This window comes from Sturnira hondurensis, unplaced genomic scaffold (assembly GCF_014824575.4).
Source record: "Sturnira hondurensis isolate 20B ecotype Veracruz unplaced genomic scaffold, ASM1482457v3 Scaffold0013931, whole genome shotgun sequence".
In the NCBI taxonomy this organism is placed as follows: Eukaryota; Metazoa; Chordata; class Mammalia; order Chiroptera; family Phyllostomidae; genus Sturnira; species Sturnira hondurensis.
The window spans coordinates 3,359,281-3,373,724 of record NW_028086562.1 but is presented as its reverse complement, the minus strand read 5'-3'; the positions used below and the strand labels follow the sequence as shown (position 1 = coordinate 3,373,724).

Sequence of the window (14,444 nt, the reverse complement as noted above, 5' to 3'; positions counted from 1 at the left end):
GGGACGGGTGTAAAGGAAGTGAAGGGGTGAGGCCAGCCCACCAGGCTCAGGCCCCAGGGCTGCTTCTCTAGGGAGGTCCGAGACCCAAGTCAGGGGGCCAGTCACACCTCACCGCCCAGGGCTTGGTGAGGTGGCTTGACCGTCTGGACACACTGTCCACTCCCCAGACAATGGGCAGTAGTGGGAAGAAGCCACCCAGGGGCCCCCCGACCTCCGTCACAGGTACCAGCATCGGCTTCCCATGGGCAGCATCCGTCTGTCCCAGGAGACCTCGCGGGAAAGGGCACGACCTGCCAGGCCAGCTGTGCGATGCTGGACACCGTCCACCGGGAGCGGGCCCAAGCCGGCCCCCCTCTGCCCTAGGGCCAGGCCGTCGTCGGGGCCGGAGGACCCCAGGAGAGCCCTGCCTCCAAGGGGTCCCGTGCTCCAGGGGACCTGGAAGCCCTCTCCAGCCCAGGCCCCTCCCCCGGCCCTGGAGAGCATCCGGCAGGGAGGGTGTGCAGCACCCCCCACCCATCACTAACTGGCTGCGGGGTTGCAGAGGCCAATGCCCAGCCCATCACAGCCTCCCCGGGGGGCAGGAAGCCCTGCACCCGAGCAGATGACAGAAAACCCGCATTCGAGCAAACCCTGACCGAGGCCCTGGGCGGCCAGCGCTGCCCAAGAGAGTCCGTGTTTTCTTTACATAAACACATAAATCACAATTAACGACAGGGAGAGACATGCAGTCCACCGGGCGCGCAGGAACCGGGCACTTCGGATCTGAACGCATGGCTGGGCCCCATAATTAACGGGCCGTGATGTCTCTCCACTTGGCTCAGAAGATTAAGGGGCGTACCTGGGCCAGAAGGAGAGAGGCAGGGAGTCCCCCCGAGGGTTGGAGTCACTCACTCGTCCAGGGCCCGGCCCTGCCCGGCATCTGCATGCTGCCCCCCCGCCCCCTGCCCCATCCCACTCCATCGGACACCTGCGCCTGCACCCCCAGTCGCCTCCTTGTGTGGGCACGGCGGGCCGGCGCCACCTGGCTTGGCCGGCGAGCACCCTGAGGCCACTCAGGGGTGGCCTCGGTTTTCCTGGGCCCCACTCCCACGCTCGGGCTCACTCGAGTGTTGCAAGTCTCCGAACCCCTTCTTCAGCCCAAGGTTAGCTTCAAGGTTAAACTGTCCAGAAGAGAGGCCAGGAAGTGTGGGCTGGGGACCCCCAGGGGATGGTTTTGGATGAGGGCCACCTCCACCCCTCCCTCCCGGGGGCTGGTGCGGAGCAGGGGTGGACAGAGGCCCGCCAGGCCTGGCTCTGGTCCCCGAGTGGGGCGGGGCGCGCCGCGGGCCGCGGGGGGCTGGCGGTGACGCGTCCTCTCCACGCAGCTTGGAGCAGCACATGGTGGTGCACACGGAGGAGCGTGAGTACAAGTGCGACCAGTGCCCCAAGGCCTTCAACTGGAAGTCCAACCTCATCCGCCATCAGATGTCCCACGACAGCGGCAAGCGCTTTGAATGTGAAAACTGCGTGAAGGTAACGTGCCCGCATGCTCTCCCCCCCACCCCCCCCAGGAGATCGGGTCTCCAGGAAGGCCGGCCCCGGGGCTGGGAGGGGACAGGGCCGAGGGAGGCAGCCTCTCCCCAGCACCTGCGAGCGTGTGTCCACCTCTGAGTCCCTCCTCACACAACTTCACGGCCACAGAAGCCTCTGGAATTGTCATTGAGGACACAGAGTCCTGGGGAAGCCTCGGCAGCCCTCCTAGGCCGCCCAGGGGCTCTCGAACGCAGCGGAGGCCTACCCCGGCCAGGCCCCGTGCTGGGGCAGAGTGGGGAGGGGGGCCCCATCGGGCGGCCATGGGNCCCCCCGGGAGATCGGGTCTCCAGGAAGGCTGGCCCCGGGGCTGGGAGGGGACAGGGCCGAGGGAGGCAGCCTCTCCCCAGCACCTGCGAGTGTGTGTCCACCTCTGAGTCCCTCCTCACACAACTTCACGGCCACAGAAGCCTCTGGAATTGTCATTGAGGACACAGAGTCCTGGGGAAGCCTCGGCAGCCCTCCTAGGCCGCCCAGGGGCTCTCGAACGCAGCGGAGGCCTACCCCGGCCAGGCCCCGTGCTGGGGCAGAGTGGGGAGGGGGGCCCCATCGGGCAGCCATGGGAACGGACCAGGCAGGGCGCCCACAGCCGGCCTCTGTCCCCTCAGGTGTTCACGGACCCCAGCAACCTGCAGCGGCACATCCGCTCTCAGCACGTGGGCGCGCGGGCGCACGCCTGCCCCGACTGTGGCAAGACCTTCGCCACATCCTCGGGCCTCAAGCAGCACAAGCACATCCACAGCACAGTCAAGCCCTTCATATGTGAGTCGTCCCCACCGCCCCCCGGGCCCCGAGGGGTGGGCAGGGCCACGCCGGGGCACGGGGACCCCCTGCCAGGGAAGCCCGGGCCCAGACAGCGTGCTGAGGCCGTCTTTCCGTGGCCTTGCTCCCCCAGACCCTCTCATCTTGTGACTCGTCTCTCTGGCTCCGCCCTCACTTTCTCCCCCCACCCCCTTGGGTTCCTCCCTGCCACTCAGCCCTGCAGTGGCTGAAGGTGGGGGCCAGCAGGGGGGGGCAGGGGGGTCAGAAGGACTGGGCAGTAGTCCTGGGGCCAGCGGCAGGAGCCAGCAGCCACCCTCTTCGGCCTGTCCTCTCCCTGAACTCACACCCCATCCCACCCTGAGCCCCAGGAGGTATGACAATCCTGGTGACACTCACTGAGTCCCACAGGGGAACCACGCAGGTGGCAGGGCCCAGCGGGAAACTGCAGGGTCCATTGCTCACCGGAGGAGGCGGGGTCACGCCGTGCAAACATTGCCCGTGCCCGTGACAGGCACGGGTGCCTGGGTGGGGACACGCCGGGTTAGGAGGCTCTCTGGTGCTGGGAGCAATGGGGGGCACTTCCCAGTCGACGTGATGGGAGGCCAGGACGACTGTGGCATGAGAGTCACCAGCAGGGACGGAGGGCCGTGGGCCGTGAGCCGAGAGGACACCTGCAGAGGGGAAGTTGGGAGCCCAGCTCTGAGCACAGAGGGCTTGAGGCCAGGGGTCTGCAGGCAGTGAGTGGCGGGGGTCAACAGGAGTAGGGTCAGAGGTCACAAAGGGCCAAGTGCCTTACGGGCCAGCCCAGGGAGGTGACCCTAAAGGTTCCTCTCTACCTCGCAGTGCCATAAGCAACCCTGTCGTACAACAAACTGAGCTGAGTCAACACTCACACCATCCACACCACTCACACCATCCACACCGCACTGTCCTGAGTCACCATTTCACACGGGTCACCTCAGGCACCCTCACGAAATCCTGGGAGCAGGGCCTGCACTGTTTCTAGGGACCAGTCAGGAAATGAAAACTTGAAGACGTGAGGGGCCAGGCGTGCCAGGTGCTGCCGCAGAGCCCTGGTCCTGGTTCAAGGGCACAGGCTCTGCCCTGGGCTGGGTGGCCGGGCACATCTCAGGCTCCTTTGCATCAGTATCAGGAGGAGCGACCCTGGGAGCCTGGGGGGTTGGGGTCAGGGTGCTCTCGCCCCTGTGGGGGTCGTTCAGTGTGTGTGCGTGGCAGGGGGTGGGCATACTGAGCTGCCTGCAGCCCCCAGCCCAGGCTTCTCGCTGTCCTGCTGGAGACGGCTTGGACCCAGCACACCTGGGGCCCTCGCTGCCGGGTGGAGGGGACACAGAGAGAGTGGGCTTGCCGGTGGGCCGGCCCCGGGCGTCGTCTCTACGGGTCAGGTCCTGCTCCAGGCCCAGGCGAGGGGACGTCTGAGCGGGGCTGTGAGCCGCTCCTGCTCCGCCCCATGGTGGGGACAGGTGACTCTTCTGCCAGGTCCTGGGAAGGGGTGGCAGTGGGGCTGGGGGCCATGGCTTTGCAACTGGGAGAGCGCCCCAGCACGGAGGGGTGCGTGTGAGCACACCCCGCAGGGCTTGGAAACTGGAAAACTGCGTACAGGTCCGAGAGAGGTGGCCTTGCTAGGTACGCACCCACCCCCACAGAGCCTCCCTGCCCCCCCACAGCCCCCGCAGCCCAGCCCCAAGCCCCCACCTCGGTGCCTGCACAGACCAAGGTGGCGCAGCTTCCGGATAGTATCTCCACACAAGGGCCGGGACATGCTCGTGTGTGTGAGGGGGAATCTGAGGTCACAGGTGACGTCTCCTTGTGGACACTTTTCACAAAAGGACCTTATGTAGAGTGAGTGCAAACGTGTGTGAGCATGGGCATGCATGTGCGTGTAGGTGTCAGGTGGCTGACTGTGTGTTGCATTTGCATGGGTGTGTGTGAGTGTGCATGTGTACACATGCTTGGGCAGGTGACTGCGTGTGTGCGTGAGTGTGACTGCATGTGAGTGTGCATGTGTGTGAGTGTGGATTTGTGTGTGTGAGTTGGTGACTGCACTGTGAGTGTGTGTGCATGGGTGTGTGGGGAGTGCACCCACACGTGCGCCCTTCACAGAAAGGAAACTGAGGCGATGAGGGTGAGCCAGGCCCCGCTGCACCCTGGCAGGGCCTGGAGTTGCCCTCGGTCAGGTGCGGGTCCCCACATCCCAGGGTCTCGCTGGGCCCGTGAGTAGCTACTTTCTCTGCCGGCTCTGAGCCAGCTACCAGCTGTCCCAGGTCTGGGACCTCAGCATGCAAGAGGCCTCACTGTAGCCCCACATTTCAGCAGGACCCCTCCTCCATCGTGAGAGCAGGTGGGTGGGGACCGAGTACCCCAAGCCCCCACCCCCAGGCACCTGTCCAGGCTTGGGATGCCAGCAGCCTTAAGCAGGCACTGACAGATGCCCCCCGGGGTCAGGGACACAGCGAGGTGTCACTGGTTTTATGCAGCAAGGCCTGAGCTGAGAGGGGCCTTGCCTGCCCTCCCCCGCCAGGGCCAGGCCAGGGGCCCGAGGGTGCTTACAGACACCCGCAAAGGCACCTCGCCCCACGGCGGCCTCCCAAAGGGGCAGATTGGATTCAGTGAGGCAGCACTCTCCCCCCAAGGCCTTGGGAACGGTTGTCTCGCCTGCGGACAACCAGGAAGGCAGCACAGCTAATATAAACAGATACTGTGATTAGAGAACACGGTCATCTCGGGTGCCCGGCCCCCAGCTGGCAGGGCATGACGTCCGTGCAATGGGGATTGGTGGTGACCAAGACACACGCTGATGGTAGCCACAAGGGCTGCACCAAGGACCCAAATTGTCAGGCAGGGAGAAACGCATGTGGGGTGGGGGTGGGGGGCTCCTCCCGCTGCTGCAGAAATTGGGGGAGAAGGAGGGGCTGCTGGTGCCCTGACAGCAGTCGCAGGCCATCGGGAAGATGGCCGAGACACGGTCCCCTGGGCCTCTGGGTCCTGGGGCTCAGCGCCAACTGGCGCTCCCCTCCCCTGTGAGAGCTGGCTCTTCACCCCAGTTTGGGGAGGGTCCACTTTTCCCTCACACGGACCCAGTCCCTCTCTGCAGGGCCCTGCTGGGCCTTTCCCCCACCGCCAGCTCAAGCCACCCCCAAACAGCGACCACACACAGCAGAAGCCTGGACTCCCCAGCTGAGAACCCCTGCGGGGGCCAGCTGCCTGAGACCGCTGTCTCCTGGGTGCTGGTCACAGGGCCTGGGACAGAAAGAGGGCACGTGGGAGCTGGGTACACTGTACACTTGAGGACATGGGCCATCTGTGGGGCGGTCAAGGTACCCCTTACGCCACGGAGTGGCATCACGGGCGTGGGCAGGAAGGGAGGCTGGGGGTCCAGGCCAGCCGCACAGCGGTCCACGTGGCTGCGTGACCTTGCCCACGGAGCGGTTTGGGGGACCTTGGCCCCCACGGCACAGACACTCAGGGAGGAGGGTGTGAGCAGCAGCACCCACTTCCCAAAGGGGGTTGAGGCCTGTCCACGCTGCACAGGGGCCACAGGGCACCACTGGTCCTTGTCAGCTCGTGCTGGTGACTAGAGGCCAGTCCTAGGGTGGTGTGCACATACATGTGTGTGTGCATGGGCACGTGTATGCAGGCATACACATGCAGACACGCACACACACTCAAGCACATGCTTGGTGTGCAACAGACACACACAAATTTGTGTGCACACCACATGTGTGTGTCACGTGACATGCTGCACATGCGTATACACATATGCACACATACATGCTCGCGCGGGAGCACCAGCCGCTCTGATCCCCAGTCGGAAGCGCCCGGCCCCGCGCCGCCCACCAGCGTTTCCCGGTAATTTCATAGCGTGTCCGTCTGCTCTCTGCTGGCGTTTTAGGTGAGGTCTGCCACAAGTCCTACACGCAGTTCTCCAACCTGTGCCGCCACAAGCGGATGCACGCGGACTGCCGCACGCAAATCAAGTGCAAGGACTGCGGGCAGATGTTCAGCACGACCTCCTCCCTCAACAAGCACCGGCGCTTCTGCGAGGGCAAGAACCATTACACGCCGGGCGGCATCTTCTCCCCGGGCCTGCCCTTGACCCCCAGCCCCCTGATGGACAAGGCGAAGCCGCCCCCCAACCTCAACCACGCCGGCCTGGGCTTTGGCGAGTACTTCCCCTCCAGGCCGCACCCGGGCAGCCTGCCCTTCTCCGCGGCCCCGCCGGCCTTTCCCGCGCTCACTCCCGGCTTCCCCGGCATCTTCCCGCCTTCCCTGTACCCCCGACCACCTCTGCTACCTCCCACGCCGTTGCTCAAGAGCCCCCTGAACCACACCCAGGACGCCAAGCTCCCCAGCCCCCTGGGGAACCCGGCCCTGCCCCTGGTCTCCGCCGTGGGCAGCAGTGGACAGGGCACCGCGGCCGCCCCGGGGCCCGAGGACAAGTTCGAGAGTCGCCTGGAGGACACGTACCCTGAGAAGCTCACGACTCGGGGCAGCGACCTGTCAGACGGCAGCGACTTCGAGGACGTCAACACCACGACCGGGACGGACCTGGACTCCACCTCGGGCTCGGGCTCAGACCTGGACAGCGACGTGGAGAGCGACCACGACAAGGCCAAGGCCAAGAGCAAGGCAGCCGAGGGCAAGCCCCACGTCGGGGGCGGGGCGGCGCCGCCGGGAGCCCCCAACAGCGTGGGCGAGGTGCCCGTCTTCTACGCCCAGCACTCCTTCTTCCCGCCGCCCGACGAGCAGCTGCTGGCCGCGTCCGGGGCCGCGGGCGACTCCATCAAGGCCATCGCCTCCATCGCGGAGAAGTACTTCGGGCCGGGCCTCATGGGAGTGCAGGAGAAGCGGATGGGCGCGCTGCCCTACCCCTCGGTGTTCCCCTTCCAGTTCCTGCCCGACTTCCCCCACGCCCTCTACCCCCTCGCGGACCGCACCCTTGCCCACAGCCTGCTGGTCAAGGCCGAGCCAAAGTCGCCCCGGGACGCCCTCAAGGGCGGCCCCAGTGCCGAGTCCCCCTTCGACCTCACCACCAAACCCAAAGAGGCGAAGCCCCTCCTGCCGGCGCCCACGGCAGCCCTGGTGCCGGGCGAGGAGCAGCCACTGGACCTTAGCATCGGCAGCCGGGTCCGCGCCAGCCAGAGCGGCAGCGGCGGGCGCGAGCCTCGCAAGAACCACATCTACGGGGAGCGCAAGCTGGGGGCCGGTGAGGGGCTGCCCAAGGCCTGCCCCGCGCAGCTGCCCCAGCAGCCCCCCCTGCACTACGCCAAGCCCTCGCCCTTCTTCATGGACCCCATCTACAGGTATCCACACGCCCTGCCCCAGGCTCTCCCGGGGCCCGCAGCTGGGCGGGGGCAGGCCAGTGGGCGCTGCCCGCAGGGCCAGGCTCTCGTGCCCCCACCCCTACCCCACACAGGGCGGTCCTCTGTCTCATCTGGGCCCGGAGCCCACGCCTGGCATTCCTGGGCTGGGCACCTGGCCGGGGCCACGTTAGGAGGGTGGGGCCAGGTCTCCCGGCTGCGCGTGGTCCCCTTTTGCTGGCAGCCACGGGGCTGGGCTGACTGAGCACCTCCCGAGCCCCCCGCCGGGCCCCCTCTGTCTCCAGCTCTGCCTCCCACAGAACTTGGATGCTGTCTCCTCCGCTCCTGGCGCCTCTCTGCCCTCTTCGCAGCCGCAGCTGGCTGTTCCTGGTGGCCCAGGGAAGTCAGAGAAGGAGCCCCTGTCCCCACAGGGGAGGAGGAAGAGGAGGGAGGAGAGAGGAAGCTTTGGAGGGTTTGCAGAAAGTCAGTCTCCCTGGACTTGGTAGCCTGCCCTGTGAGGGGCCAGCTTAACCCCTGTGCCCAGTTGCTGGGTGGGCTTTGATTGGTGGGTTTGCTAGGCAGGAGGGGGCTGCCCCCCCCCCGCCAGGTGTGTCCGAGGGAGCTGGCCGGCTGAGCCGGATGGTCCTGCGAGTGAGGCCACAGCTGCTGAGGGACATGTGGGGGAAAGGAGACCAGTCAGGCAGAGGTGCCAGCGAGCGGATGGTGGGCCCACCTGGGTCCCCCTTTGCCAGCCTGGTGGGCTGGCCGCCACGGGGCAGAGGTCAACAAAAAGGCAGGAGGAGAGATGGGGACTCGCCCTGCCCTCCTCCGCCCATGCGGGTCCCCTTCCTCCTGGCCGGCTGTGCAGGGTCCCTGTGGAGTTGGGCACCACGCTCCTGCCCCGGCCGGGGCCTCGGTCGAGCCCTCGGGCCCATTTCCACAGCCCCCCACAGGGCGATGTCACTCCCGCGGGAGCCCAGGGGTCCCAAAGCAATCCTGAGTCAGCTGCCTTCTTCTCCCCCTGGACCTGGCTGGGGTCTCACGGGGTCACCTGCCAGGGGCCCCGCCCTGGGGCCCCCCGGGCCAGCCCGGCAGTCTGCCGGCACTCAGCCCCCTCTCCCATGCCTGTCCCCTGTCCTGCTGCGGCCAGTGTCCCAGCCGGTCCCCTGGAGGGCCGAGTCACGCGTAAAAGCGATGGGAGTGTGGCGCCAAGCGAGGCCCTGCAGGAGCAAAGCAGCAGCCGCTGGGCCGGAACTTGTGCCACGGGGCTGTGTCTGCGTGGGGAGGAGCAGGTCTCCCCCAGGCCGAGGCTGAATCTCGGTCCTGCGCGGAGGCTGGGGCAGGCCAGGCTGGGGCAGGCGAGGCTGGAGGCAGTGAGAGGGCTTCAGGTGGGGGGGACCACTGGACACGCCCAGGCCACCTCCGCTTATCCCATGACTAACAAAGGTGTCAGTGGCATTAGGCCAGGAGTTTTGGGGCGGGACCCTGCCTGGCTTCATGCGGAGGCTCTGGTGACCTGCCCAGTGAGGCCAAGCACCTCACACTAAGGGCCGGAGGGACGGGGAAGTCGGGGTATCGGTGGCAGCTTCCCGTTCTGCGGTGACAAGCCAGGGACCAACCCCGGGCAGGGCGGGTGCACTGGGGCCACGGGAAGGGCCCCAGGCTCTAGCGTTTGGTGTTCACACACGCCCAGGGGCCCAGAGCTGGCGGGGACCAGGGACACCAGGGAGACTCGGAGGGGCCCGGAGCTGGGCGTGGGAAGGGCAGGGTGTGGAGTGAGGGCTCCTCGGGCAGCAGGCTGGGGGCTCACGGAAGCAGTGGGCTGGCCAGGTCACGGATGTCCCTGGACTGTCGGGTGAGACGGTCGTCTGGGGGCCATGGCAGGGGCCCGGTGGGGCCGCCGAGGGGGTATGTAACCCTCTGTGTTGCTGTCCAGCAGGGTGGAGAAGCGGAAGGTGCCGGACCCCGTGGGGGTCCTGAAGGACAAGCTCCTGCGGCCACCCCCCCTGCTCTTCCACCCCCAGGTGAGACCTGCGTGCGGGGCTGGGCTCTGGGGGGCCGGGGGCCACACCCCTGGGGCAGGCACACCTTCCCCACCTGCCGGTCAGACGCCCAGGGCTCTCCCCCTGCAGACTCCACGCGTCACCGGCCAGGAGGAGTGAGGGAGGAGGCCGGCCCTCTGAGCCAGCAGCACTGTGGGTCCCACGGAGGCAGCTTCGGGCCCCGCCCACAGGGGCCACGGGCCCCTGACTCGGACTGTAGGAGGGGAATGACCCTCAGCCTCAGCAGGGCGGCGGGCAGAGCTCCGAGAAGTGAATCCACGAATTTTGAATGTAGGAGGACAGAGAGGAGACACAGCGGGGGGTGTAGACCGGGCAGGCCTTTCTGGGGCACGAAGGCCTTGAGGGTGCTTGGGTGGACAGACCAGGAGGGGGCGGCCCGTGCATGCAGAGGGGGCAGAGCAGGCCTGAGGAGGCCGGACAGGAGACGAGCAGAGGGTCCCAGGAGGTGGGGGCAGGAGGGGTGCCCTCCCTGGCGGCTGGAGAGGGTGGTGAGGCCATGGGCCAGACTGGAGCTTGGGTCTGGGCAGGGGAACACCCACATCTGCCCACCCTGCCAGGTCTGCAGGGGGCGGGCACAGAGAGGCCACAGGGCCAGGCTGAGTCTCCCAGCTCCCTGCCTGTGTGCCCGCCAGTCCCACTGCGTGGGGCCCAGGCCCCCAGAACCACAGGCCCCTCCCCCTGGCCCGGAGGTCCAGGCGACTGAACCATGGTACGGGTCGGGCCGGGACCCCAGACGGGGCGTTGTCCTCCGTCTGGGAGCCCCTGCCTCGGACACACGGCTCAGGCTGTGAGACCTTCGCCCTGCCCAGGCTCACAGCTAAACTTAGAGCCTTCCATTGTTTGTCCGGCCGAGGAGGTTGGTTCGTAACTTCCCCCAATTTTCTTCGGAATGGGCTGGAAGAAGCTGACAAGCCAGCCAGGCACATCCTGTGTTTGTGTTTGTGGGAGGGCCGGGCCTTCTGATCGGGCCAGCCGCGGCCCCCGCAGGGCCCACCCAGGCCTGAGGAAGAGGCACCAGGCAGGGGGACCATTGTCCCTCCTGTCTGCTGGGCCTGTCACCCTGCTCCCCCGCCCCCCACTGTGGGCCAGGGCTGGGTGGCGGAGTGACGGGAGATGCCCAGGAAGTCAGTCACCCAACTCCGTGGCCTGACCTGGGTCACTGATGCTCACGAAGGACAGGGGCAGCCCTTGCCAGCCAGATCCAGGCAGGGCCTTCCGCTTCTGAGGCTCGGTGTGCAGGTGGGCCACCCCAGGGTACAGGGCGAGGAGGTCCGTGGACCCGCCCCGCCTCTGGGGGTCCTGAGGAGGCTGGTCGTGGAGAGTTCCAGAGCCTTCCAAGACCGCGGCTAGAACCAAGACCCACAGGGGGCGGGCAGCAGTCTGTGTTCCAGAGGCCTCACTGTCCACCGCAGGCCAGAGGGAGGCGGGACGGCCCCTGAGGGCGCAGCTCCCGTCTGTCCCTCCGGGGCTCTCGAAGGCAGCCTGGAGCCTCACAGCGTCCCTGCCCCACAGGGGTGGCAAAGCCCAAAGCCTCGCCCCCTGGGCAGAGCTGGCAGCCCAGGTCACAGGTGGCCTGGGCCATAATGGGCCGGTACCATTGTCCATCGTTAACCCCTTCCTGGGTGTTTTGTTGTAACCAGTTGGTTGTCCCCACCTCACACCTCGAGAGGCTCCGGCCATAACAGAAGCCCTTCCCACGCAGGCCCCACCCAGCCTCCGGTAGGGCCCGGCTCACAGTGGGCACCCTCGGGGCAGCCCCTCCACCTGGGGAGGACGCTGCCCAGGCCTCTGCGGCCCCATCCTCCCTCCCCTCTCCCGTCCCCAAGGCCCCAGGACTCAGGGGGCAGGCGCAGTCTGATAACTCTGCCCCTACGTGGGAATGACCAAGGCCACACTCCCTTCTTCCTAGCAGGCCCTCGACATCTCCAAGGAGCGGAGGGGCAGCTCCCTTTGGCCGCAGCCCCGTGTCCTGTGCCTTGTGACAATGGCACGCTCACCGGCACCATTGAGTTGGTGAGGTCTGGACTCAGGCTGTTGAATTCTGGTAGTTTGCCTGCAATGATGAGCTGCTGCCACTAGGTGGTGGTGCCTCCGGCAGTGATCCATGTTGTATACAACCTGGGACTCAGGTAGCTGTCTCGATTTTCCAAGACTCAAAACAAAACCAAAAAAAAAAAAATAGATATAATTCTGTCTTTAGCCCAAACTGGACATGAAGGAGGGCTGCCCAGGGGTCAAGCCAGAGGGGCGTCCCTGGCCCAACAGAAGGGGATGTGGACTCACAGGGGCCCACCTCACTATGTCCCTGACACCAGGCGAGGAGCTGACGCTGAAGGCCGGTTCCAGCTCCCACAGGCTGGACCCTAGACTGTCCCGGGGATCCCGGGGGGACGAGCAGGGCTGGCCGAAGACGGCGGAAGATCCCGCCCAGGGGCCAAGAGGACGCCCGGATATCACTGTCCCAGTGACAGCCTGAGGGCCCACAGGGCCTTCCTGCCCTGGCCTGGCCCACGGACGTGCTGCCACGGACACCCCCCGAAGCCCAGGAGGGGGGCCTCACTCTTCAAGAGAAGGGGTGGCTCAGGGGTGTCCCCCTGCCTCTCCCGTTCTCGTGCCAGCAGATGTCAGCCATCGAGACGATGACGGAGAAGCTGGAGAGCTTCGCGGCCATGAAGGCGGACTCTGGTGGTGCCCTGCAGCCCCTGCCCCACCACCCCTTCAACTTCCGGTCCCCGCCCCCAACGCTGTCCGACCCCATCCTCAGGAAGGGCAAGGAGCGGTACACCTGCAGGTGAGCCGTGGTGAGCCCCGGGGCCTGGTGGGTGGCCCTGGTGACACAGGCAGCCTGTGAACCTGTCCTTCCAGGAGAACCCAGGCACTGAGTACAGCACAGTAGCAATAAATGGTCATGCCCATGCAAAACATGCGTGTTGGGGGTGGACCTCCCCGCCCCCCCGCCTCCACCGAGCTATGTCTACGTCGGCTCAGGGACTGCCACCTTGGCCTGGCCAGCCGAAACGCGAAGGCTCGAGGCCAGGGCTGCTGGTCGGTGGATGACTGCAGTGCTGAACGGGGACCGAAATCCCAGCTCTGGGCAGAGACCTCTGTGTCTGTCCCCAGCTGCCCCTGCCCAGCTAAGCCAGTCCCAGCCGGCTCAGCACCCCTGGACTCCAGGGAGGAGAGGGTGCTGAGGAGGGGCGCGGCTCGTCAGGGCCGAGAAGGACAGTCCCTCTGCAAAGCTTAGCGGGGCCCAGGGGCAGCAGGAGACACTGAAACCCGGGGTGTGTCGACGGCTGCCTGCCCAGGTGGAGGACCTCGGGGACTAGATGCCGCGTTGGCGGGGGGTGGGGGCTGTGCCAGCGAGACTCTGCCTGACAAGTCCCCCCCCCCCCCCCAGGTACTGTGNGACAAGTCCCCCCCCCCCCCGCCAGGTACTGTGGGAAGATCTTCCCCCGGTCTGCCAACCTCACGAGACACCTGAGGACGCACACTGGGGAGCAGCCATACAGGTAGGAGTCCGCCCAGCAGGTGATGAGGCTCCTGGCCTCGCTCCGCAGCCGGTGGGAGCTATCACGCTGCTCTCTGTCACTCCTTGGGCCCCTCCCCCTGACCCCACTGCCATCCTGAGCCCTGCGACGTCACAAAGATTAGGCAGGAGGTGCCCAGCAGGCCTCTGGAAACCTCCCGTCTGCCAGAAGAGGATGACGGCCGGAGCGGCCCTCTCCCCTGCACTGGGGTGTCCCCTGGGACAGGGGCTCAGAGCAGGGTCAGCCAGAAGCCAAGGTCCCACAGGTGGCCTGTCGCAGAAGCCTTGGCTGGTCCCAATGGTGGCCGTGGCAAACCTAACCCCGGACAGTGGACCAGGCGGTGCCTAAGGCAGGGTGGACAGGGGACAGGAGCTCCGTGCAAATGCAGGTCTCAGCCCAGGCTTGGGGCACCTGAGGGATATGCTCGGCCCCCTCGACAGCCCTAGACAGCAGCCGCGTGTCTGTTCCCCGCCTCACCCACAGTGCCAGGGTGGCCACAGAGGCCATTGGGGGTGGGAGACCACTGCATTTCTCGTTCACAACAAGGGGACGTGATACCCGTTTCAAAGACTTGGAACCTGAGGCTCAGAGACACCTGTGACTGGCCAGGCTTTCTCACTCAGTGTCTCTCTAGCTTACCCGTCCGGCCCTGTTCCCGTGGTCCCTGGGGTCTCCATGGGGCACCAGAAGGGCTGAGGGTGGCCCCTGGCTTTCAGAAACCCTGCCGGGGAGGGGCCTGGCAGTTGACGTTTTAGATGACAGCCACAGGCGATGGTGGCCCAGAGGCACACGGGGAGACACTGGCTCAGGCACCAAGATGTCATCCTGGGAAGTGGCTGGAGAAGAGCAGCCGCAGGGGATGAGGGGCCTGGCGTGGTTTCCAGTTGGTGACATGAGTCCCATACCTGGCCACACTGGGCTTGGAGTCACCCACTGGCCCTGGAGACTCTGTGTGTGTGTGTGTGTGTGTGTGTGTGTGTGTGTGTGTGTTTGGCCCCAACCTTGGGGAGGGTGGCCACATGGGGCCCCTGCAACTGTGGTGGTCCCTACGCCCACCTGAGACATGAAGGGCATCCCCACCCCTCACAGGGCCACAGCCTGTCCCGGTTGGATAAACTACTGCTCACACTCCTTACCACTGACTGGTCTCGTCCCCACCCCAGCACCCCCAGCACACTGGCCCCCCTCCTTGCAAAAGTGAATGA

General features: G+C 66.3%; 1 protein-coding gene across 4 annotated transcripts in view; it reads left to right on the top strand.

Moving 5' to 3' along the window:
• PRDM16 (PR/SET domain 16) overlaps positions 1-14,444 on the top strand; it is a 283,393-nt gene that overhangs the window by 255,114 nt on the left and 13,835 nt on the right. For 3 of the 4 annotated variants that reach the window (XM_037062125.1, XM_037062128.1, XM_037062127.1), the window contains 6 exons: positions 1,365-1,512; positions 2,178-2,331; positions 6,242-7,652; positions 9,586-9,673; positions 12,334-12,503; positions 13,144-13,221. In XM_037062125.1, the coding sequence (XP_036918020.1) occupies positions 1,365-1,512; positions 2,178-2,331; positions 6,242-7,652; positions 9,586-9,673; positions 12,334-12,503; positions 13,144-13,221 (2,049 nt within the window). The remainder of the gene's footprint in view (positions 1-1,364; positions 1,513-2,177; positions 2,332-6,241; positions 7,653-9,585; positions 9,674-12,333; positions 12,504-13,143; positions 13,222-14,444) is intronic. The other variant, XM_037062126.1, reaches the window with a different exon arrangement.